This window comes from Trichoplusia ni, chromosome 27, assembly GCF_003590095.1.
Source record: "Trichoplusia ni isolate ovarian cell line Hi5 chromosome 27, tn1, whole genome shotgun sequence".
Lineage (NCBI taxonomy): Eukaryota > Metazoa > Arthropoda > Insecta > Lepidoptera > Noctuidae > Trichoplusia > Trichoplusia ni.
The window spans coordinates 4,097,710-4,124,064 of record NC_039504.1 but is presented as its reverse complement, the minus strand read 5'-3'; the positions used below and the strand labels follow the sequence as shown (position 1 = coordinate 4,124,064).

General features: G+C 34.8%; 1 protein-coding gene across 1 annotated transcript; it reads right to left on the bottom strand.

Annotated features, from left to right (window-relative positions):
• Window positions 1-15,112: 15,112 nt before the first annotated feature.
• Window positions 15,113-23,639, bottom strand: LOC113505807 (formin-binding protein 4-like). Its single transcript, XM_026888640.1, has 10 exons — window positions 23,234-23,639; window positions 21,914-22,048; window positions 21,317-21,512; window positions 20,707-20,980; window positions 19,459-20,301; window positions 18,810-18,943; window positions 16,862-16,985; window positions 16,180-16,323; window positions 15,703-15,891; window positions 15,113-15,398 (listed from the first exon to the last, which is right to left on the bottom strand). Exons 1-10 carry the CDS (start codon window positions 23,442-23,444, stop codon window positions 15,303-15,305), a joined length of 2,346 nt encoding a protein of 781 aa, XP_026744441.1. The 5' UTR covers window positions 23,445-23,639; the 3' UTR covers window positions 15,113-15,302.
• Window positions 23,640-26,355: the final 2,716 nt, after the last annotated feature.

The window sequence follows — 26,355 nt, the reverse complement described above, 5'->3', positions numbered from 1 at the left end:
CGAAAGCCTTAATTAATACAATTGTTTTTCCTTTGTCTTGTTTACTTTGTTATTTTGAGCTTGAGGCCTGGTAGAAAATGGTCTCATACGCATATTTTTTATTTGATTTTGTTTCTTGTTCTTGCTTCAATTTGTTTATTATGTCCAAACTCAAGTCATTCACGTCCTCACGATAGTTACTATAAAGAGTAGTTGATTGATTTTCTATAGTAAGTACTACATTTTATCATCAACAAAGCGTAATAGCTACAATACCTACATATGTATATACAATTCTTGTTCTTCCTCCATCTAGGATTGCTTATTCATGTATCAACCACCCTGATCAAATGTTTTACATCTACCTATACCAGATAAACCTATAATACGAATATATACTTAGTTGGAAATACACAGGGTAAACGTAAAATAAAATTGGAATACTCATAAAATGAGCGTCTATCTTTGGCTAGTATTTTTGTACGTGAACCTCGGCAAAACGAATGTATTTGAAAGTTACATGTTTTCCGAGTAGCGACCCATGTTTGCAAATCCTGGGCTACTTTCTGCGGCTTAAGGCCTAGCCGACAAATGTAAAGATAATATTAATAATAAAACGCCCGCTCAAACTGACGAGCAGTTTGAAAAATAATATTAGACATTTTGGAATAGTTATTAATTTAATGATTGATTGCCACGGTGTCCTATTAACTTTTACTTGGTGTTGATTCAAATAATAAATGTGATATAAAATATTAAACCAAGACTCAAGGTTGTATACACGAAAACGGATTAGTATAGATTTGTAAATTACAATAAACTAGCATAGATTAATCAGTATTTCGTTTAACAGCCTTTTAAAATTAACCATGTAAATACATAAAGCATATTAAAACACAGTTAAATCCTGCTTCAGAAAGTTCGTTCAATTTAATATTCTAAAATCGATTGAACACGATTATTTGGCCAATTATAACATATGACGTCAGGTTTAACATATGCGAGAATGTTATCATCATTTCTGTTAAAACAAATGTGTGCCCGTTTGTTGTGCAAAACTGCACTGGAGCAAATCATACATGGGATGTTTAGCTGTGACTACACTAAAATCACTATATGATTCAAAGTTTCCTACAATTTCAATCGCTAAATCGCTATCGCTTATGACTTATTCCTTACTAGAGCGTAGAGGCCGCCTCCAAACACACGCTTGATTTCTACCCCCCCCCCCACTCCCTACCCTCTCCCCCTTCATCGGGCTTCACCGAATCAGGTTTCATGGACAGCATTACATATCAATGGGATTTTCCATTTACTAGGAAATGCTAATTCTCTGTGGTATTGAGGTTCTGGTATTAAAGTTCTCAAAAATGTATCTGATTAGGGTATAGGAATGCGTTGAATGAAAAACTTAATTAATTGTTTGCAGATTTTAAGTCGTTGATCAACGAGAAGGAGGATGACTAAAACTTTAATATAACATTTTTGCTAGAATGGTTATGGGTTAAGTATTATGAAAAGATAATCTCGTATCTTTTGCTCATAACATTTGACTTATCAATTTCAACAGCACACATAAAGAAACTTCCTCATATCTCTCTTCTTCATAATCTTGTAATTTAAAAAGATTACTAGCCCTTTAAAAGTAGTCATTATTTTTTTGTTAAAATACAAATTCCAATGAATGAAAGAATTTTGCCAGAATTTGCACCAAAATTCCGATAACATTTTATAATTGCTGCAGTCCACAGAACCTCGTCGTATATCTTATCTCGCCGCACTTCCACCGCACCGCTGCAAATGAAGTTCGTGTAACTCCCTTATCCCACATAAGTACTGGCTGTTTAAAATTTATTCTGAGAGCATACCGAAGCCTTTTAGAACTCCGAAGTACCTAAAAGAGTTACTGTTCCTTAATTTCCACATCTCGTTGAGGCAATCTTGTTCGTTAGTTAACTTAACTTAGTATTCCACTTCGAGGTTTCCTCTCAAGTGTGGACTGGAGTATAATTAAGAAAACAAAAGAAAATAGAGGATAGCAGGTAAAGGTAAATTTGTAAAACAAGTCTAAACAAGTTTTGCATCTTACCGATCAAAGACAAGGCAGGAATGAATAGGGCTAGGGATGAGATTATTTAAATTTGGTAGACGTTGGATTATTTCAACCGTTTTCTGACCCTCTCTATTTATAAAGCAAACAATTAATTTAGGTTTTTGCACGAAGGGATTCAGACTTCAATTGGTTAAATAATTGTTTTACTAAAAATTACTTAAATCTGTTGAACTTTAAAATAGCCCTTTTTATAAATTTAATGTGACTCATTGCGGTCGTCCAGTCCGTAATGATACATTAAATTTGATATTTTTTAATGGCTGACTTTTAAAAACAGTTTTTTGATAACGGGATTTATATTCTATTCGTTTTTGGAAGAGGCTTCTGCCCAGCAGTGTTATGTATATTCCGTGTTATTCCCCACTTTCCATACTTTCTACTCACTCCACAGCTATTCATTACCTTATAATCGAACGCTACTAACATCACTACATAGTATGTAATAAGTAAACCCTTCTATATTTAGCAGGCGATTAGTATAAGATTAGAGAAACTACTACATTTATCTGTATGCCGAACCCTTACAAGTAATTCTATAAATCACGTATTATATTGATTTATTTCGTCACGCCTGTTGACGATGCCTGCCGCTGTCCCGGCGTTTGTAATGCTGTTTAAATATACTGATTGGAGCTCTAAGTGTTTGGCTAAGCCGCAAAGGGTTGCTTTAATTTCAGGTCAAAATATTTGAAGAATTCTTAATCCTTATACTTTTTTTGGTGTTAGGTATACTGAGACTTAAATATATATCCTTTTTGTAGTTTATAATGATAGGAAAAGTTGTTGACGAAAAAACTTGATAGTGATGAGGATATATGATTAACGAATTATAAAAAATGGCATGGACTCTTTAATGCCGAAGATCTATTGCCTGAAGCAAGAATTAAGACAAGATTATATATTGTAGATGTGATTAATGTTAATTAAGTCAAATGCCAAAAAGCCAGAAACTTCAACTCGGAGCCATACTCTTCACAAATTTTTCCGTTTGCTGATAATAAACTCTTGTGGACGAAACTAACACTTTTGTAGTTTCAATCATCTGTCATAGATGTTAGAGGCCACTGATGACGATGATGATGATGGTAAGATTAACTTTCGATGAGATAAACAGAATTCAAACCGTAGCTTATTGATTCTACACACGAAATCTAGACACACAAGTACATGCATCAGTTTCATGAAATTAATTATAGCTTGCATTTCAGAGATGTAGATAATGCAAGTAGGTGTGTATGTGTGTGTGTACGAAGTTAGATTAACTGTGCTAATTAACGTCGTCTTGTTCCAATGGTCTAACTAATTATATCTAGATTTTACTGATTAAGTATACACGATAGTGACAATTGTAATTATTCTGATAATATATTGATACGGCTTATGACGGAGAAAACGAAATTTCAACAATTTAAAAGTTAGTCAATGTTCCTTAAAAAACATGTTTAAAAGACTGGCCAATTAAACAATTAATATTTCCGTACAAAATCGATGTCAGCTATTCATAATTTATGTACGAGGACAAATCTATTCTTTTACGAAATAGACTTATGATTTGTTGAAGAAACTTTATTTTCATTGGTTATTCATTTTAAAATATAATAAGAAAAAAGAAATAGAACATTTTTGATAAAGAACTATTAAATTCGTAGCTACTTCAATTTGTCATTAAGTCTTAATAGAAGTGTTTTTAATGCATTTAATTTAGTATTGTCAAAATCAAAATTGTGTTAGGTATGAAGATACTTGATTTTACTAAAAGACTAAGTACGAAAGTTACCTACGATAAAATTGGATCGCAAGAAGAGAATCATGTGTAAACTTTGCAATAATATGATATTATTTTTATTATATACCCAAAATAACATTTCGTACTGATTTCAGTGTCACAGTTTCATAATTCCAATTAACATAAAAATACATTTATTCAGCGGATAATTCCCAGTAGTGCAATGATTCTAATTCTCATTGTCATTATTATGTCACGAAATACTTATAATAATATATTAAAAATAATGGTAAATAATCATTTCATTTAGACCATATAATTTGCCATTACCAATCCTATTTAATTGCAACTACCAGAGCATAAAAGATAAACTCACGATGTTTAAAACTGTATTGAAATGAATCTTGTAAGGCTCTATCAAAAAGTGTTTACTTCAATTGCCTGGCAAGAAGGCAAGAAGAACAAACCTCAATTACAAATCTTGCAATTTATAAAGTCCCGTTTTTAAATCTCATCCCCTATCTGGAGGAACCGATTCCGATTAGAAACTCTATGTCTTACTTTCTAATTGGCATGTCTGAAGTCTGTATTCTTGCATTTCATACAAAGGGAAGTCAAGACAGTGATCACTGTCTTAAAAGAATTATAGATTGAATTTTGGATGCACCTAAAGGGTCGATACCATCAAAAATGTTTGTATAACACGTTACATGTTTTATGGAAAAACGTCTCAAACAAGTTTCAATGAAAGAGGCGTAAATGAAACATCTTTGAGTAGAGTTTAAGATCGACGTCATGAGTCAAAACAAGACTGAAAAGTCAATCGTATCAGCGATTTAACGTAAATAGGGATGTCGACTGGGTATAAAAGGAAAAAATCTCATTAGTCCCTCAGTTAGATAATTGAAAAGTATGAGACACGTATTTTTTCCTTTTTCAGAAAAACTAGAATTGACAAAGATTAACTGCTATGAAGTTTAGGAGAGGGGGCTTGTGACGTAACGATATGGTAAAATTTATACATAATCGTGATGTCACGCGTAAGTTTCATTCACTGTAATTTGGTCAATTTTTGATTGCGGGACAAATAAAAAAAAAAAGTATCCATTACTATAAAGAAAACTACGAGACAGACACTGAAAAAAAAAATTGTCATCATCCCTATTGGTTATTTCTTCCTAGAAGTATTTAATTCGTTTAAAGATAACACGAAAAAACTACTTCTGCAAATAAAAATTCTGATGCAATAATTATGGTGATCGTCCAATACACTCGAGCATTGTAAAATACATTAAAACAGTTAAACCGCAAAGACTGGCCGGAGTTGTAAAAGCATAATAAACGTTTATTACTTTGTATATAATGCTTACCAACTGCAATTCATTATTGAAATGTTTATACATGTATTAATATTGAACAAATACATATCCATGTTAAATCAGTCATCAAAAACAGATGTCATTTATTGCATTACCTTGAAAATTAGTTTTAACATAAGTTATCAATGTATCAGAAAATTATTAACTATTGAATCAGTTAACGACCTAAAACTATTCTGTACCAACAAAATAATCAGCTCGATAAGGATCGCAGATCGCAAAAGGAGTCCATTCTGCAGCAAACTATAAAATGTAATAAAAAACATACAGAAAAGGCGCTTCTATTATAGAGAAAATGTGAAGTTATCTAAAGAATGGCCCGCATTGTGTTAAGGGTCTATTTAGTTTTATAAAACTGTTCCAGCCTTTGAAGGCTTTCTGGCCCACCGGACAAAAGCTTGACGCAGGAAGGTAAGTGCGCACTCGAATCTGGGACCTTCCGATATGCCCATAGTACTCGTACACTCATAATAGCTCCTTGACTTTTAAGGAACCCAGTTTCAGCAAAATATAATAAAAAAACACGGAGCCGTTCTATTAAATCAAAGCCAAACAAAGTTGTTTCGATAAATTATAATAACAGAAAATCTTTTAGAAAATAAACATAGGTACTTACATACGAAAAGGATCCCAACAGCTAAACCAATCAATATAAAAGTTCACTCTACTAAATAAAACATATAAGTTGTGTTTTGAATTTTATATAACACTGTACGCAACTTGACTAAATAAATTGATTCTGACAAATATTTGAACTAACGACTGAACAAATATTAAAGTCACGGCACAAAAGATATTATAGAAACTCGACTTAGTCCACACTCGGAAAATTTGGGAGCGCGCCGCGTAGCCGTAGACGTCCGTAGCCGAGCGTCAACGGGGAGCTACTGCTACACGGCGTAGGTTGCTACGAGTTGGACACAACACACAACAATATATAGAAGTGCCACCGCTATCAGCGCATATAACGTTATATTCTACTGTTTTGCGCGCGCTTTAAGTTTGTTTTATTTCCTTTGGGATTTTATTGTTATTCCAATAAACCTTTTGCTCATATCTCTTTGTATAAACTCGGATTATCAAGCACTTTTTATTAACCAATTAATCCATTCTTATTATCCGAGCATCGACGGTCCTCGAAGAATAATATTGTGTTTCAATTTTGATTAATTCTAGCAATTAAAGATGGGAGCAATTAATTTGGGACTGAGAACTATTTGTTATTGAGATACCGGGACAAGCTTAAGGTCAAACTCTTGTTGTTTCAACTGGTAATATTAATTAAACCTCCTTCGATTTCATTTAAGAAGATTTGATTTGCATTTGATGCTAGAATAAATAAATTCATTTGTTTCAGTGATTGCTATTGCGTTTGTTGAACTTTTTTACTTGGTGTAAATTACTTTGCAGCGTCGGTCACTGTGAAGTAATGCAGATAACGCAGATTTTAAATTAAAAAGTATTGGAAAAATGGTTTCTTTTTCGCGTGAACTTGGGATAAACTTTAATGCAATCCGTCATGTTTTAGCCGAATGTCTATCATCTCTCTAAATAGGTCAAACTTAGCACAAAACTAAGTTAATTATGAATAGTTTTGTTATATTAAAATAAAAGACTATATTATTGTCTCTCTGAAGTTACAAAGTAACGCCAACGAGTCTATTACCATCTATCATAATTTGAACTCGGAGCAGCCGAAAAGTTTCTAATAAGATCAACCAGCGCTATGTTCAACTAACAATTTAGTTTCTTAGGAATTAAGAAATATTGTAATCACACTGACATTATACTCGTGCAAAAGAAGGTGATTGTGTTTATACGTGTGTTATGTCTTTGTCTACTACACGAATAGCCTAGTGGTAGAGGTCACCATGTCAAACATACGGAGCGCAACGTGTCACAGGTTCGATCCCCGCGTAAGACACAGGCATTTGTGCTATCCACGAATGCTTGCCCTACGGATAATTTGATTTAATGTGATATATAAAGTATTTCTAAAAGTAGTTTAAACTGCTCTTTTCCAATTTTGCAAATACATAAACATCAGAGACTATTATTTGCTCCGATAGATTGCCCTAGTCTTAATAATAATATATTTTATGATTAAAATAAATGTATAAATTAAAGGTGCTCATTCAATTTCGCTGACAAATAAAGGTTACAGCGTTGACCTACAAAAAATCGTTGTAATTCCTAGAAATATTACCATTTTTATTCAAGGGGAACTATCAAGTACATGACGGTTGCGTTGTAACAAAAGCAGCCAGTCATTGTGCCCACACATAGTATTCGCGAAAATTAAGCAATAATTGGTTATTCGTGCAAACGAGTAGAACACGCCATTTGAAGGGGTAAATGATGACACGTCACTATTAGCCAGTATTCATTCTTGTATAATTGTTGCGTAAAGCTATCAATATGATTTGATGTACTTCAGGTGAATGGGTATATGAGTCACAGTTTTTTGAACTGCCCCTTTATTTCAGTTTCAAACTAAAAAATCGTTACATCGTATAAGTAGGTACTAACAATAATGAATTTTGCAACCTGTTTATTAAGTTCATGGCTTAAATCTTAAGGGGCGATACCGCGAATGAGCAAATTTTTAGATTCGTTAGTAGACGCCTATAATAGCGCTTTGTGTCACACCCGTACTTAATTTGTAGGACGTTTACGCAAAATCACGCTTATAAGCGCAAGCTGCGGCTGTCATGAGTGCTTTACACAAGTCTAGTTTTTTAAGGACAAAATTTAAAGGGCACGTACACGCGTATGAGGAAACAGCGATGAAGAAATACAGACACATCCATTTTTTATGCACAAAGTGTATTTTTATCTTTAAAAGTAGTTAATTTTAATATTGTCTAAATCCAACTGGTTTTACAATTACAAAATACACCTTAAAAACGAACACGTGTTTTTAACTAATTGATTTCACACGAATGTCTCTAGCTTCTAAAAATACCATACAATTAATTAAAAACAAACAATTAAGTGTGAAAACAAAACCTACCCTACCCCAATGTACTTTAAGTATGTTTTACCGTGGGTGTATGTACACATGATTCTGGCATACATAAACAACGTGACTAGGAATAGATTCTGTGTACTTATTTTGAAAATAATTATCTTCTTCGTAATGGATTCTCTATTTGTATCTAAGTATTGCAAAGATAAAGTAATTAATTATTTAAATGCCACTGAATGTAGCTATTCTTAGACAGTGGTCTGAACGATAAGATATTGAATTTTAACGATATAATAAACATTTAAATAATATTTTGAAGCATAAGAAAATTAAAAATAAAATGAGCCAAATTAATGCCTGTTCTGACTTAGTATTATTTTACATTTTCTTTGTTCGTTTAATTCCGATATTAAACTTGGTAGTCACTGCATATAAAAGCGCTAATTTCGTTGAAGCTAGAAATCGTTCTTAGAGCACTTTCGGAATAAAATTTTGAAATCAAAAAGTCCAAATAAGAAGAAAATCCACAAAAATGATGGTCTTAAATATAAACCGATCACTATAAAGTTCGTACATTTGGTACATATGTATATCATATTTTCCATTTCATTTCAAGCCTCATATTTATGAACTGCTGCCAGACAATGTCATACTATTTTCTCAAATTTAACACGGAATAAGATCGTTTATCTTCGGGCGACTTTCTTATACTTTCCATCTGTTAGTCTAGACCAGGGCTAGACTGGTTATAACTAGACGTCAATGGGATCAGACATGTTTTGACTGGTACACGGATTAGGCGGGACATTGGTAGGTGGTATTTATTTTGTTTTTTTGTGCGGTCAGACAAAACGCTTTTCGAAAAGCTTTGCTAAGCTAAGAGGGAATGAAAACTAATATCGTGAAGTAACTTGCCGTAAGTCACCTTGAAGATTGCTAAATTATTTAATTAAATTGGATCTAAAATCAATGGGTTTCTAAAGGCCTTATCGCTCCTAAATTACATATAAATACAAAGATAACGTTTGATAAAAAAAAAATCTTACTTTCTAAATCTTAAGGGCCTCTAATATCAACGTATACATGCTAATTATAATTAAAAAAACATATTTAAATACAAACACAAAATCATACTTTAATTACAATTTTATTCCAGAAACCTAGTTGGTCGGCCCAACATCCAATTAAAAATGCTTGCAACAAAAAATCCCCATGTTAGGGATAATTAATAACGTCGAAACTTAATTACGTAATTAAATAATTTATGGCTGTATAGGAACGAAAAGGAAGGAGCTACAATTAATGGACGGACGATAATTTGTACGTCGACCTTACTTGCCGAAATTGTGAGATTAATTCTTAAAAGTTTATAATGAAATTCTAAGGTGAAGGGGCTAACAGATTTTAAGACTGTAAAATCTAGGGATTTTGGTCTCGAAAATATCACTATAAAATCTAAACAATTTAAAGACTATCACTAAAACATATGGTCAACTTCGAATCCGTGCAAAGCAGCACAAGTAAGTAAGCAATTTTATATCTTAAAGTGGATGAAAAAAGACAATATACGAAAAGGTGACAAAGAAACAATATCATTAACAGTGTTAGGTCACTAACTACGTAAATGCGATTTATGACGTATAGAGGCGTAATACTAGGCTCGAAAATACAGTAAAGCTTTCAACTAATATCCCATCTCTTGTGTCTCCCTTAGTGAACTCGCATGCTCGCATAAAATCAGACAAACAACAATCCTAGCAATTCCGTAAACACCTAATTCCTAACGCCTACGCAAAACACTTCACTGCCGGGGAGCAGATGTGTGTTGGTAATAAACTTTGAGACAGAAGGTCTGTTGTTAGAAGAAAAATATTTACATTTCATTATTGTCTTGACGAGTTCGTGGCTAAGCTACAACTGCACAAGTTGATCGATAGCAGGTTATGCTACGCTTGGTATGGTCGGTCCGTGGATGGGTAACAAGTTCCTCCGTATTTTGGAAGGCACGTTAAATTGTGGGTCCTGGCTAGCGACTGCTTGTCATACATTTTTGAGTCATTAGGGGTAGTCAGAAGCTAGAAAGTCTGACAACCACTCTGGCTAAGGGGTATCGTGTTGCACAGGTAATTGGCTTGAGAAGGTAAAACAATGGTATTTAGCTGCATCCGGTTAGACTGGAAGACGACCATAACAAAGTTGGAAAGGGTTAGGACGTCGATTTAACTTTACGATGACTCATAATTTACTATGACGTTTTTCGGAGTCCGCCTCAAGTTGAAGTTCTGCAAGTATTCTGCATCACAACAATATGAACGATATCCTTTCAGATATTCATTGCGAGAAGCGAGAACATAAAGTGTTACGATTGTTTTCTGTAGCTCTGTTTAGAATAAAATAGGCTAACAGTGTGCTATCACTGAATAATGAAGTGTTTGTGTCGTATTGTATACGTCTATTTCATATTATTGTACTTTTTATTTGTACATTTGAAGAAGGTGCTATCTTGTTCTATTTATGCTTTTAGAAATGAGTTTTTTTTATTATTATTTCGTTGTCTATTCGTTTTTAACTAAAGTAAGACTAATTCAAAATTGTGCAACGCCTAGAAAAGGTCTACATACAATGAAAACAAATCAAATAAATTATCAAATACGTACTTAATTATTTATGTTATGTTCGTCTATAGTTACCACCCACGAAAAATGATCCCACGAAAACATGAAATTGGGATGAAAACTATCCTATGTGTTAATCCTGGTTATAAACTGTCGGTGTACCAAGTTTCGCAATGATCACTAAACCCGTTTAGTGACCATTGCGTGAACGAGGAACAAACATCTATACATCCAAAAATATAAATCGGATCCTACAATCAAACAGAGTATATCAGTCTCCAGTGGATTTGAACGTAAATGCACATTTATATTTAAAAATAATGGATAAAGTTTATAAAATCTAGGTTACTACTGATTTTTATCGTTTGCCCCACATAAAGAGACGTAAGCGAGCGATAAAGCTGCTGAACCGACTGTAGCAAGCCACAGCTAAGCGGCAATAATGTTTATTTGACTTTTTTATTGCTCACGCGATTTATTGCCATATTGATGGGAGCCGGAAGAGATGTGACTGTTGACTGGGATTTGGAAAGATAAATAAAGAAGGAATTCATCTAATTATCTTTGAAGTTTGATCGATGCTATGATGAAGAAAAATCTACCAAACAATATTAATGGCACCAGTAATGTGGCTATAACCGCTTTAATTACTATAATCTTCTAATATATAAAATTCCCGTGTCACGATCTTAGTTACCGTACTAGTCCGAAACGGCTTAACCAATTTTTACCAAATTTTATATGCGTATTTAGTAGGTCTGAGAATAGAACAACATCTATTTTTCATACCCCTAAGTGATATATGGGTTGCTCACAACAAAAATATTTTATTTTTATTTTTCGGACGAAGTTTTTTGTTTTTATTTTTTATATAATGTGGCATTAAAAAATACATACAACTAGAAATAATTTATTAGGCAAAACAAAGTTTTCTGGGTCAGCTAGCTTAAAAAATAAAAGTGAAGGTATTTCGCAGCTATCTTTGTAAGTATTCATTCATAAATCATCATATTTTTTTCCATCTTTCTCTATGCTGCTATCTTCTTTGCTCACTTATTTGTTGTCACTTCTGCATTTTCCTCCTGTCTCTTTCTGTCTGTCTACCTATAGACATTTTTCTTGGTCTTTTTCTTCCTCCTTAAACCTCTATCCTTCTATCCCGACTGACCTATTATCTTCCCAAGTATCCATTAAAAAAGGAATAATTTCTAAATGCATAAATTATCTAGCTGAGGTTGAATTCCCCTTCATCCTTTTGAACCATATTTGAAGACCACTGCAAAGGGCATGATTTAACCTTTTCAATATATTTTGAGAGGTTTTCAGAGGTTGGTGCTTATCTCTGAGGGACGAACATTTTCACTCTCGTCAGCGCCTTCATTGTCTGCCTCCCCTTTCACTTTTGGAGAAATTCCTTCGACGCTTAATTTGCATGTGTGTGTACCTATTTATAAGTATAAACCATTCGTTTAGAAAAAAGGATAAACATCATCTTGGTGTATTTTTATACAAACATCAATTAAGAAAACGACTGATATATTCAAAATTAATCGAAATGGTGTTTTGTTGTTGTTGTTTTACTTAGATTTTAAAAGAGCTTCATTTGAAACTGAGCTGCAAGACGAAAATAGACAAGAAAATTGCTTTTATTTTTTAAGAATCCAATCAAATAGCGTGAATACCGGATAACGACCAACCAAATACCAACTTGAGTGAACAATAGGCAACTTCATAACGAAAATGTCTCAAACTGCAACATTCACAGAGATTCCCACACTCAGAACAGAGATTCGTAGTTCACCCTTGTCCTACCCAGGGATCGAACCCGTGACACGTCGAGCTCAGCTCAGTAGAACATGAACCACCATGTCGCAAATTAATTAATTGAAACGTTTCTTACTTGAGAACCCACAGTTGGATAACTGGATTTGGATAAGTTATATTTAATCCACCTGCTCCAAGACTCCAAACCAAGGCCTAAACAAAAAAAAATGTTCCTTCCAAAAGGCTTTTTCGTAAGAAAACGCTTGATTTCTTTTCCTTCGCTGTTTTTGGTTCGATAAGCAAAGTTCCAGTGGTACGCACACCCTTACTATGGGTGCGTTGTTTTTACGTATGTTAGCCCCGAATTACTTACCATCCTTGAATGGTTTGACACGTTCGTTGGCGACAAGTGTTTTTGTAGGCGCCAAATGCTCTCCCGTATTCATCGATTTAGATACCTACTGTACAGGTTTTATGTAAAAAAAAACCGTACCTAGGAAAGTATGTAAATGTTAGGTAAGTGTTATGTGATTATGAAGACCTACTGTTTTAATTTCTTTTAAGTCAATAAAATAGATATAAGTAGGGTTCCAAATAAGTGTACTACAATTGTGTTGTAAGAAGACATGAACAGAGTCAAAAAACAAAAAAAAAACTAGAACTATTATCGTAATTATTAAAATGGTTAATAGCAGAATTAATTTATATTAATATATTTAAATAGACGGACCTGTTGGTCTGGTGGTTAGTGACCCTGACCGCTATGCCGGAGGTCGTGGGTTCGATTCTCACCCAGGACAAAATGTTGTGTGATGAGCATGATCATTTGTTCTGTGTCTAGGTGTAATTTATCTATAAGTAGCTGTTGCCCGCGACTTCGTCCCCGTGGGTAGAAGATATAAGTTATGATTAATGCCTGCCCTGCTTTTTTCACATTTTCCATTGTATCTTCGCTCCTATTAGTCGAAGCGTGATGGTTTATAGCCTAAAGCCTTCCTCGATGAATGGTCTATTCAACACAAAAAAGTTTCAATTTGGAAGAGTATTTCCTGAGAATAGCGCGTTCAAACAAACGAACAAACACTTCGGCTTTATATATTAGTATAGAGTATAGATATAGATATGTATATATTTAGAAATATATAAGTAAGTTTATCAGTTCTCTGGTTACCATAACACAAGCTCTGCTTAGGTTGGGATCAGATAACCGTGTGTGAGTTGTCCCAGTAAAAAAAAAGTTCCGGTATATTATAACTACGTGTCATTGTTTACCTCAATGAGATATTTCGCATTACTCCTTACATTACCATACAAATTAAACAGTCATTTCAATCCTTCCCACCTGACATTCAGTTGTAACTCGCTGTGAATAACTAAAACCCTAATTCTGATATTCAAAATTACATTTCAAAACCATCTCACGCACAGACCCAATTTACTTTGCTTTCGCACGAAAATAGATTTTACGTGGATAGGAGTAGAGTTGCTTTCTGTGTGTGGGTGATTTCTGTCATGGATCTAAGAATGCGTAGGTCGACTGTATATTAAGAGTTATGGAGATGGCTTTGTGTATTAATTTAAGAGTGTATTTTGCACCAGCCCTTTAAACACTGTCCTGATTACTATGATGTAATTCAAGTTTTTTAGCTTTTTGTGGCTTTTGGCCCCAAACTTAGTCTTTTATTTCTTAGTACACTTTTATTGCAATTGCGTTATCTATAAGGCGAAAGACAAACACTTCAGTGGCAAGTCTGAATGACTTGCCAAGTGATCTCTACAGGGAAAAGAAATTAGAAAGACAAATTGTTCATAAAATGTAATATTTACAAAATACACAATTTATTTACAAACTAAATAATGTCGATACATATTGAAAACAAAAGAACATTAGTGTCAATGTGCGAGTAAACGTAAGATACAAAAATATATTTGACATCTTTATGCGCTTTAACCTATCAAATGACATCTGGTATTTATTTAAACTACATAACGAACGACGACGCAGTCAAAACTCGCCCTTAAATGTATCAAAATAAGGTTGAACGTGCTTAGCTTTGTATCGGTTATAATTACAACACGATTCCCTTTTTAAAACAGTTGACATTTGAAAGAATTATTCTAAGCCGGTTGAATAAATATTTTTAATAGCAAGTCATTCTTAAATGGTACTTTGAGAGAAAGTTTTTAGTTACAAAACAATTTGTTCAAAATAAATTATGATGAAAAATGTCTTACAGGTACATTAGCTGTGGAGGATTTGATATAATATAAATACAAAATCTTGAAAAGAGTCTACATTAAAAGGAAGGTTTAGACAACGACATAGTTGAGAAAACTTAAACATCAGCCAAAAAAGACTGAAAAAAACATAATTTAAGAGTGTTCTTATTTGATAATTAATTATCATTATTATTGTACAGCTTATGAAAGAAACAAGTCAAAGGAGATTCGGTACAACTGTCCAACAGTTTTTTATGACGAAAAAATATTTGTAAATGATATCAAAACTCTTAGAAGACGCTTGTTACATTGTTCGTCGAACACAAATTAGCACCTTATTCTGTATACATACAGTTTAAATTTGGGTGGTAAGCCACAGTGAATTCGCAAGCCATCAAAAACGGTTTTAGATTGTAGTTGACAAAATTGAAAATGAGGTAATAATAATTTATGTTAAACAGTTTTTTTGATTTTGAGTCTTATAACTTAAAGGACTCTACAAGTATTGCCTTGCCACAGTTTATTCTAATAAAGTTCATTAATCGGAGTTAATCTCTTCAGCGACTTGTTGCCATTTCGCCACTAAACTAGACACGGATTTGTGTTTTAATCCCATTGATGATGATATTTTTACCTGAAACAAAGACCGTTTATTAAAGTAAGCTCATTATGGTGTGCTGCCCATACCTTTGGTGGTTGTTGACAATACAACGGTTTGTACCGAAAACAGTATGAATACACGATATGGAAGAATATTTCCGTACTAGCAAAATATAAATATTTTAACAAGCCGTAAAATTACTATTGGTGTTGGGGTAACAAGTTAATCTTTGGCAAGTTTTTCTTTTAAAGCATAGATGACATTACTTTACGATTACAGCAAGGCTGGAAGCGTAATGACACATTGAATTTATTAAAGTAATATAAGTCAAACTCACTTTCGACTTCTTTTTGACAGGTTTAACTTCTCTATCTTTGTCTCTCTCTCTGTCCCGATGTCTCTCTTTGACGTCGACGGGTTCGGGTGAGTTGGACGCTGTGTGGGGACCGGACGTCTGCTTCTCGAGCTCCGCTATGTCACTGTAGAACGATGCTAGCTCGTCGCCTATTTCTTGCTTTTGTTCTGGCTGTAACGTAAAGAGTTAAGATAGGCATAAGAAAATTGATATAAATTTAGCCAAAACTGTGCATGAAATGAATCGTATAAAATTGGGAATACAGATATAGCATTTACGAAATATTTTTTGCTGCAGTGATTGTTGTTTGATGCTTAAACGTCGGTGATGACGGTCAAGTTCAAACTAGTCACGCGATTCGGAAAAATGTTAGTGAATGAAGGTACAAAAGTTGAAGTCACAATTTTCAAAGATCTTTTGTTCGAAAGTTCAATAGCAATAAAATTCATATGCGCTTACGTGAGCGGGCATCGGCAGCGGGTCGTCAACACCGGGCGGCGGCGGGTCGGCCCACGCGGGAGGCGGCGGCGTGCGCGGCGGACTCTGCGGGAGCGGAGGGGGGGACGCGGGGGGCGCCGACTGCGGCAGGGGGGGCTGCTCCTCCTGGAGACACACCAACTTATTAGGAATTTAAGATTTTATAAAGGAGATCGAATACCAGGAGCTCGTGGCTAAACTAGAAATTAGACCAGTTGATCGATAACAGGTTTAAGCTACATCAATGTTGTAACGAGTTCCTCCGTGTTTCGGAGGGCACGCTAAATTGTGGGTCCTGGCTGCTTACTCATGTAAGTCGTTACTGGTTGTATGACTTTTTAACTTCTGACTACCCAGAAGTTAGAAAGACAGACAACCAGCCTGACTAAGGGATATCCTATTGCCCGTATAGCTTCATTGAGGAGTTCAGATAGGCAGTCGCTTCTTATATAACTCTGGTACATACTCAGCTGCATTCAGACAGATTGGAAGTCGAGACCAACATAGTTTATCATTTAGGTTAGCATTAACTGGTATGACTGAACTTCACACACAAACACTAACAATTGAAGATAGAGAAGTGGCTACCCCTTCGTCTCCTATATCTACTGGACTTTTTAGAAAACTGTCTATCTTACATACAGCTGAAATCATAGTATCTAACCTTAGCGTCGATCCCGGGATGCGGCGGCGTGGTACATATGTCCATGTCGGTGTGCGTGGTGGCGGGGTACTCCCACTGCAGCAGGCCGTCCGCCTCGCGCCGGTAGCAGTAGCGGCCCTCCGACCTGCGGCGTGCAAACAACACGGTACCAACAACTGCCGTGGAGGGGGGAACCGCCCGGTACCTTTAGATGCGATGGGTGCACTTCAATTTTGTTATTATTTGTTGATTGGTGAAATTAATCCTTTTTACGTAATTTAGTACTTGAACTACTATAATCAAATACGACGATTAACATTTTGGTGATCCAGTCTACAATTCAGCCAGCGTGGATTTTATGATGACTTTTGGATAATAAAGCTCATCAAATTATTCTTAATTATTGTCATAAACAAGGGTAACAAGTTTCAAAGCTAAAGAAATATTAAAAACAAAATTCAAGTCCACCACAACACCATCTAAAAGTATGGGGCAAAACTTAGCTAATGACATAAATAAAACCATCATACTTTAACCCGTGCGTCCGGATTTGTGTCCGCCGCGATATTAAAACAAAAAATTATAAACTTTTGAGAATGGCGGACACAAAGAATCCTCAATCCTTTACACGACGGTCTGGTCATCGGCTTTCTGGAAAAGACCAAAGTACATTATCTTGAAATTATCAAAGAATATTGAGTTAAGGAGTTTTGATCTCTCACCGACTCCTTGGTTGTGATGCCGTCACTTCGAAGGCGCTGCCGTCTTCGTTCTTGCTGGCTTATAGCTAGATGTTATTTTATTTAAATTTTTGGGGGAACAAAGTATTAAAGAAACTCGCCAACTTTGAGTGATCATTTTATTCTTAATTTTATTTAATATCACAGTTCTATCACAGATCAATTAATATATCAGTCCTTACCTTGAAATTAAAAGTATTATACAAGACTAGAAACAAATGTTCAAATATATTTTATATACAAACATGTAAATACCCGAATACTTCAAGGCATAATATATTGAAAGTGTTTAAGGGGCACGACTCAGGCGCTAAAGAAAAAATTATAGTTTCCTGCTTCTCTCATACGAATCGGACTAAATGAGTTCGCACTAAGAAATTTTAAACACAATAGTTTAACAGTCCGTGCTAGTAAATGCATGACCATTGAAATATTGTGAAACACATTCATGACATGAAAGAATTAGTTATACATTCACATAGAGTCGAAATGAGGCTGAAATTTACACATTTGAAATGCCTTCATTTTTAGTTTACCGTACTAAGAATGAAGGTCAAACAAAAATTAAAGTGTTGAAGTCCATTTACGAGTCCTTTGTCCTTGAGGTCACACCAGCTTAAAAACACATAAATATCCAACAGTTTCAAAGTCAGAAAACGTCACTGTTTGAGCGAATGTCACATAGCCGAATATTAAGTCGATGCTGGGAAAAGATTTTTGTACCGAAGTGAATAAAGAAGCTTGTAATGGCCGAAGAAAATGACTAGTGATGTTTACACGCAACCGAAGCATTTGAGTCAGTTAATATTATTTTTTACCTCATTATTTGAGTACCCATATTATTTATTCCCATCGATATTTCATTTACCAATGAAAATATTATATATTTTCAAAGTAGAATAAAATTTACTTGTTAAGAACATTCAATAGCATGAATTTTTGTTCCCGATGTAGTCCGGGTACCACAGGGTATTATTCTTTATCCTTTCATTTGAACAAATTTATGAAATAAAATCGTCCAGAATAATTCAAAATATAAGTTTTCAACTAACGACAGTTAAGTTAACATTTTTACGCAATAAGTGGATTTGATTGAAGCCGCAAAAAATGCTTCTTTAGTGTTTTTCGAGATCAAATAGTAACGGATCGAGATTTGTGGCTAGAATAGTAGGTCGCTAGGCCATGACAAGTGTTGTGCGGATGGTCCCGGGGCGCGGGAGGCGCGGTACCTCTGGAAGGCGGCGCTCCAGCCGGGCGGCGCGGCGCGCGCCTCGTGCGCGGCCAGCGAGCGCGCCGCCGCACAGCACCAGCGCCGCCAGTACGCCGCCGACACCGCGCCCGCGCGGAACGCGGACACCAGCGTCTGCCGGTGCACACGGACAGATTTCGATTATCAGACGATTACTACACTAGACTATTTCGGTTACGACTTCAAATTCCATGATTGGTAAACCGTATGCTTATGAAAGTTGTGTAGTGTGTGTCAAAATGCCAGCTGTGATTACCAAATTTGCTTCAATTTGACGCTTGTGTATTGTAATTATGGCGGTTGTACCCAATTTTTAACATACCATGGTACGGGTGTAGGTACACAGAAGGTACCAAATAATTATAATCAATTTAAGCAAATCTGGAAAATACACCCGCCATTCTGACATACACTACACAAGCCTCATAAGCACAAGCTTTACGTCGTACGTCGTAACCGAAATATGCTAGTGTCGTAATCGTCTGATCAATCGAAACAATTTTTTTTTTTATGAAACGTTAAACCTAAATATCAAATAATGTATCACGAAAACAGTAAAAGAAGCTAAATAGCGAAAGTACCTTTTCAAATTTGAAAGGTATTTAAAAACAGATAAAGTGCATAGTTACCTGCATCTGTATCAGCATCTCCTGCACCGGCGTTATCGCACACGGCTGCAACTGATTCAAGAACTTGAGTTTCGCTTCTAACAGATCAGTCAAGTCGTCCAAATCTTCGTCCTTTTTCTCCTCATTTAGCGTTTCACCCTTTGTAAACATTAAACCATTCCCGTAGTTTATAGCGGTGGTCTTCGGACTTTGATGACCATCGTCTTCTTTGGTAAAGCCTAGACCAGTTCTCTCGCTTGAGAAACCTTCAATGAACTGCGAATACTTTGTAGTATACGACGGCTCTTCGCTTGGTACGGTCTTCTTGCGATCCGGTAATACGGAATTGGATATTCTTAGCTTCTTCTTCCCAACGTTCTCTAAGCGTTGTTCATCGCTAACTAGGTACAAATTAACTCCTTTCTTTTCCATTACTTCGGCTTTTTTATCTCCTTCAATTTCCATCGCAACAGGTAATGGAGGGGCCTCTTCAATGTTTTTCACACTTGGGAAGAGAGGTTTTACTTCAACTGGAGGAGTGGTGTTTCCTTCTGGTGATGGATTTCTTGCTACTACAGCTTCCTTAGATTTTTCTTCGAAAATATCAGCTTTTTTGGCATTAATTATTTTAGGTAGTTCTTTCTTTTCGATTTCTTCTAATATATCATCAATGTTGGTATTTAGTATCTTTGGGGTTTCCACTCTACTCGGTGTGTTGCTGCCAGATCTCGGATCTTCATCAATCATCTTCTGTAACTCTTTCGGTAGCTCACCTCCAAGTTTTTCTAGAATCTTAGCTTTACTCTTAAGTTTTAAAAATAACTCGCCTTCGTCTTGACTGTCTTCATCATTTGGCTTGGATACCTTTGTCAAGGAAAAAACAACATATTTTAGTAAAAAGTAAAATTATCAATCCTTTATTACATTTTCATTTCAATTTACCTCAGATTGAAAACTTTAACCCATCACATCGCTTGATAACTTTCAATTAAATTGAAAAACTTTTGAACTAAACCACACTAGTGATATATTTTGCTTCAACTATGCAAAACATACCAGAAGTAATAAAATAGATCAAACAGGTATTTTTTTGATATACTAAACATATAAATATAAACACAAATAGAAATAGATACATAAACTATACACTAAAAAAAATGTTTCTCAACCAATTGAACAGTTATACTTGGGCGTTTGTCAGTGCAGATTTCTCATCATTGGCAAAATTCTCATACAAAATAATATTAAACATAAACAAATGCTACTTACTTCTTTAGCCACTTCATTTTCAACCTTATTCTCAGGTGATTTAGGTTTATTATTCATCTCTGGAGGTAGTTCAGGGCCTATAGGCACGGTATAGTTTTGGCTTGGTGGTAGAGACGGTCCATATTCTTGAGTTTTTACTTTTGGCTTCTTAGTGGGGATAATAGGCTTAGCAGGAGTTTTTGGAAGAGGGGGAGGTACAGCCTTTACAGGGCTTTCAGCTTCATCATTTGAATCTGAATCGGAGTTGTGGTATGATGTTATTAGTTCAATTTTTCTGCAAAAGAAAAGAGACATTTTTATAAGGTTTTGTTTGAAATATAATTGTATGTTTATTTGCAAGTGTAATTTGCTCTTTATGTTCAAGGTACTGTTTTTAAACAGATAGCAACTAATATTACAGTTCTACACAAATTAATAATTCTAATTTACCCCATTCTCTTTTAATTGAAATGCAATAACTATTAATGAGTCACTACTTGTATTGTATAAAATACTTTTATTTTTTTTCAATTTATTAATTTAGACACATTACACATTACACATTTTATTGTTTCTCATTACTATAGAAATTTAAAATTAGTAGTTAAATCATTTAAATTATTCTACTTACTCTACTTCATCATCATCGCTTTTTGTTCTTTTCCTCCCAAACCTTGTATTTTTCTCTTTGCTGGGAGGAGTAATCTTCTCAATCTTCTTAGGTAACTTAGGAATAGTTCTAGCGATGACTTTGTTCTGCGAGTTTTGTTTCTCTGCTAATGCTTGTTGATATAACTGCCATTCTTCAGCGGATACTTCCCCAGAACCTTTCAGAAAAGACTTGTTAGATGCTCTACACAATTTTTTATACTTTTTACTTCTAAATTATTAAGATTACTTAGAATTAGTAGTGAGTTATTGATTGTTAATTGATATACTGATTGTTACACATTAACAATATTGATGAAATGAAGATACATTTAGAAGTAGGGTAATGGTGAAACTGTATACCATTTTGGTTTAAAGATTTGAAACACCACACACACAAAAAGTTGTGTATTGTAAAAAAAAACTTGCATAGTACAGGAGTTGCGGCATTTACCATGAAATTCCCAACTCTTGAACCCTATTTTTTTTATAACCTGCCGGCCAACATCTGTGTCTCAAGTATGAAATAGCGATATTCTTTCGACCATAATTAGTATCATTCTTTGATATAGCTATTTACCTGTCTGATGTAGCTGCTGTTGTGCTAGCTTGAGAGCTAGCAGGTACTCAGGTGGAGCTTCCCAGGTCACGGCATTGGTATGCTGGTTCCAGTAGTATGTAAACCCACTGCTCTCATCATAACAGGCCGACCAAGCTGTTGAGCGAAATCATATTTTATAATGCTAATTAACATTTTGAATTAAAACTGCAAAAACACTACCCTCCTTTAGTGTGTGTTTGTTGCAACCAGACCCACAATGGGCCAACTTGGAGCCTACATGCAGAAAGAGGAGTGCATCGCCAGTAACCAGTAACCAGATACCTATGTGTTATTCCAAAATGTGAGCTACCTCCCAACCAAATTCCATTGAAATGGGCCCAGGGACTAGGTTGTGACTAGGTTGTGAAGAGAACCTAACCATGCTAACACCCCACTTAATTAATAATAGTGTGATTAAAAAATACAATATTAGTGTGATTAGAGATGTAGCTGTAATTAACTAGTTATATTCCAGCAAACTATTAAATGCCCATTGTGTTTATGTACTTGTAAATTCTCTGCAAGGTAAATAATAATAGATTATTTTCCTCAAGTTGTCTTACAAGTTTTAATTGAATGTCAGTCAATTTACTGCCATGTATATTGTAAAGACCTTGTAACTATTTATCGGAATGCAGATACACATATCTTATTTAAACTCTCAGAATCAAGATAGTCAAATTTTAATATTTATTGAACCTTGTCCTGCTTTAGACACAACATCTTTATCTAAGTAAGTAATAAGTAATTTAAAACTTAATATAAGTCATGAGAAAATGTATGAAATACAGTTAAAAATACATAGAACACACACTACCTACTCAATATCCATATTGCATTGTCTTATATCCTACACTGTGTCTATAAATTATCGGCCTAGCCTAAATTCAACACTAGATAAATATATGGATTGTAGTTTTGATTTGATGAATTGTATGAGATGAAGGTACTCTATATAGTGAATAAGTAAGTTAATGAGTAATCAATCAATAATCTTAATATTTACATAGTGAAACTGACAATTCTAGATTTAAGATGGAGAAAAAACTACTGTCTTGTTTTGGCAAACCTCTTATTTTATAATTCGTTTTAAGAGACCAGTGAATTAATTAATGTTGTGAAATAGAGGAATTCATAACTTAAATTTATGCCCATTCATGTTAAAACACCATGACTTTGACGTTTCAGTGATCAGTCATGCTATGATGTAGAAGTTAATCCTGTGATATGTAACCCAAAACTAAATAGTAAGATAATAGTGTCTTAATTAGCAAATATTGCAATTAGCAATATACTTACGGCAATGAGGTATAGGCGCAGGATGCACGGCGGCAGATGCATTTGCAGCTGCCGTAGGATTTGTGTATTTTTGTCCCGGCAAAGGCGCCGTAAGAACATGCCTACTGTTAGTTCCAGGTGCCATAGGCGAAGCATTAGAACCATCATCAGATTCATCGTCAGAATCTCCATAATTTCCTATTAAACCAGCCAGCGGATTCGCTTTACTCATTTTAAAAACATTAGATATACGACAGACCAAAACCTTATATCACTAATTTCTAAGTCTTTTAAACACTGCACTACTTTTGTTAATTACGCAGTATGGCTGATTGCTTTAAAACAGTTTAATAAAAATAAAAACATCCCTCACACGCTCACTATTTAATTGCACGTTTGACAGGTAGCCATTTTGATAACTGCTGCAAAAATACGTTTTGTTTTACATGAACACGTTGTTTGGTGTTAAACAAAACGTTATTCGTTAAATAACATAAATCAAGGAAACATTTTTATTAGGATTAAACAACTTACAATAACTAAATAGCATGTTGCCGGCAGTAAATTACTCCCATCTGAACTAGTTTTGACTCCCATATTTAGTAGGAAAATGTTTTTTTTTTTTTTTTTTGATTATGGCAATCTGCTGTTCTTTACAACAATTTCTGCCAGTGTCGTGTAGTGATTGCACATGGGTATTTAAAAGGCATTAACCCATTTAGACCTACCGTACCATATACGGTACACTTGTTATATTTTTTTTTTGCAGGTACTCGCATAATATTTTTAATATTATTTGGTATTTATGTCGAAAAGAAGAATAGTGCTCATCGGAAAAAATACGCCAGTGCAATTGAATGCTGATAATAGTGCAGATTTATTGAACAAGTTTCGTAAATTTATTTTTTCTGCGGAGACATGGCTTCCAACAGGTAAATATACTACAATTATATAATTTATACAAATAATTTCCATCTTTTTATAAAACTAAAATACTTCTTGTTTCATTGTGACATTTGAATATCCTAATTATTTATTTATTTTTTAGTTATTTAGACATGAATAATGGTGTACCCTATTTGGTACGGTAGGACTATATGCCATTTCAATTAACTTTTTTTTGCTTTTCAGACCATTATCCCTGAATGACATCTTATCTTTATTGGAAGAGGGGGATGTTGAGACAACCGAAGGTGAAAATGATGTATTCATACTTCCGCCTGATAATGCGAATGCAGAACTGACAGACGAGGACTCTGGAGACGAAGATCAGGTCAATGTCAATAATCTACCTCCCAGCTTGCTCAGAGCGGACGCAGAGCTACGTCAACCCGCTACAGTTAGTTTGGACAACATTGGGGATCCGGACACGAATGATGAGCCCCTTCATAAAGTTTTAAAAAAATATAACTGGAGGAAACGGGATTACGAAGGCTCACTATCATTATGGCGACCTGATTACACGTCCCTCAGGAAAAATCACCACTAGAATGGTTTTCTTTGTTTTTTTCGGAGGATGTTTTTGATTTATTGACCACTGAGACGAACAGGTACATAGGAAGAAAAAACCTTGCTGCTGATATAAAAATAGAAGAGATGAAGTGTATGATTGGTGTTCTGTTAGTAAGTGGCTATTCCTCGGTAAATAGAAGACGAATGTATTGGGAGAACTCGCCTGACGTGAAGAATGAGCTCATTGCTAGTGCTTTATCGAGAGACCGCTTTTCCTACATATTTTCAAATCTACATTGTATGGACAACCATCAGTTAGATTCTTCTGATAAATTTGCAAAAGTTCGGCCACTTATGAGCAAATTATCTGCCAAGTTTCTAGACCACTGTCCCCACAAAGAAAACCACAGTGTTGACGAAGCTATGGTGCCTTATTTTGGTCGACATGGATGTAAACAATTTATCGTGGCAAACCCATACGGTATGGGTTCAAACTGTGGGTAGGAGCTACTGCGGGGGGCTATATAGCTTGGTTTGAGCCTTACCAAGGGGCCACTACAATTTTGAACGCCAGATATGCTGAATTAGGCCTTGGGGCTAGTGTAGTTTTGACATATTCAGATAAACTAATGAAACTTGAGCTTGGATCCAGATATCACTTATATATTGATAATTTTTTTACCGGGTTACCGTTGGTTGAAGAGTTAACAAAAAGGAATATGGGTGTAACGGGCACTATAAGAGAAAATCGAACAGGAAAATGTCCTTTGATAGCTAATAAAGAAATGAAGAAGAAGGAAAGAGGAGAGTATGATTATCGTGTTAGTGACTCCATTATAATCTGTAAATGGCATGACAACAGCATTGTTACAGTTTGCTCAAATTCAACGGGGATATTACCGTGTCATAAGGCAGAGAGATACTCACAACAACTAAAAAAGAAAATTAGTGTATCTCAGCCTCACTTGATTCAGAAGTATAACCAAAATATGGGTGGTGTCGACTTATCTGATCAAAATATTTCGTCAGTCAGAACTAGCATCCGGGGAAAAAAGTGGTACATGCCCTTATTTTGCATTGTCTTGACATGTCAGTGCAAAATGCCTGGCTACTTTATAGATACAATGGTGGCAAACAAGATTTATTGTATTTTAGACGTCGCATAGCTATATCCATAATTGAATCGAATAAGTCTCGAAGCAAGCCTGGACCTAGCCGACAATCATCTCTAACTATGGATTCCCGATTTGATGACAAGGGTCATTATATAATAAAACAGCCCGATAATAAAAGAACGAGATGTGGACATTGCCACCGACAAAGCCCAGCAAGATGCATCAAATGTAATGTTGGATTGCATGTTGAATGCTTTCTTGCTTACCACACAAAATGCTAATTTAGTGTATGTTTTTCTTGTATTTTTAATAAGTTTTCATTTGCTGCGGTTTTTTTTATTCTGATTACATTTTTAAATAACTATGAACAATAAACAACTTTTTTCTCATTTTTACGGTATTTTTCTTACTCCAAATCCTACTGTACCATATGTGGTACGGCTATTTCCCAGACCCCTTTTATTTCAGGATTTTAATTTTTTAGGTTTTCCTAATATTTAGACCCCTATCAACCTATATACTAAGAAAAAAACAAACATTTTAGAAAAAAATAGTTTCAGGACTAAATGGGTTAAC

Excerpts from the sequence above, each read along its gene's own strand:
- LOC113505807 (XM_026888640.1), bottom strand. The coding sequence starts at position 23,444 with ATGAGTAAAGCGAATCCGCTGGCTGGTTTAATAGGAAATTATGGAGAT. Across the intron at positions 20,302-20,706 it reads AAAATGAAGTGGCTAAAGAA|GTATCCAAGCCAAATGATGA; the intron begins GTAAGTAGCATT and ends TCCTTGACAAAG. Across the intron at positions 15,399-15,702 it reads CTGTCAAAAAGAAGTCGAAA|GTAAAAATATCATCATCAAT; the intron begins GTGAGTTTGACT and ends TCTTTGTTTCAG.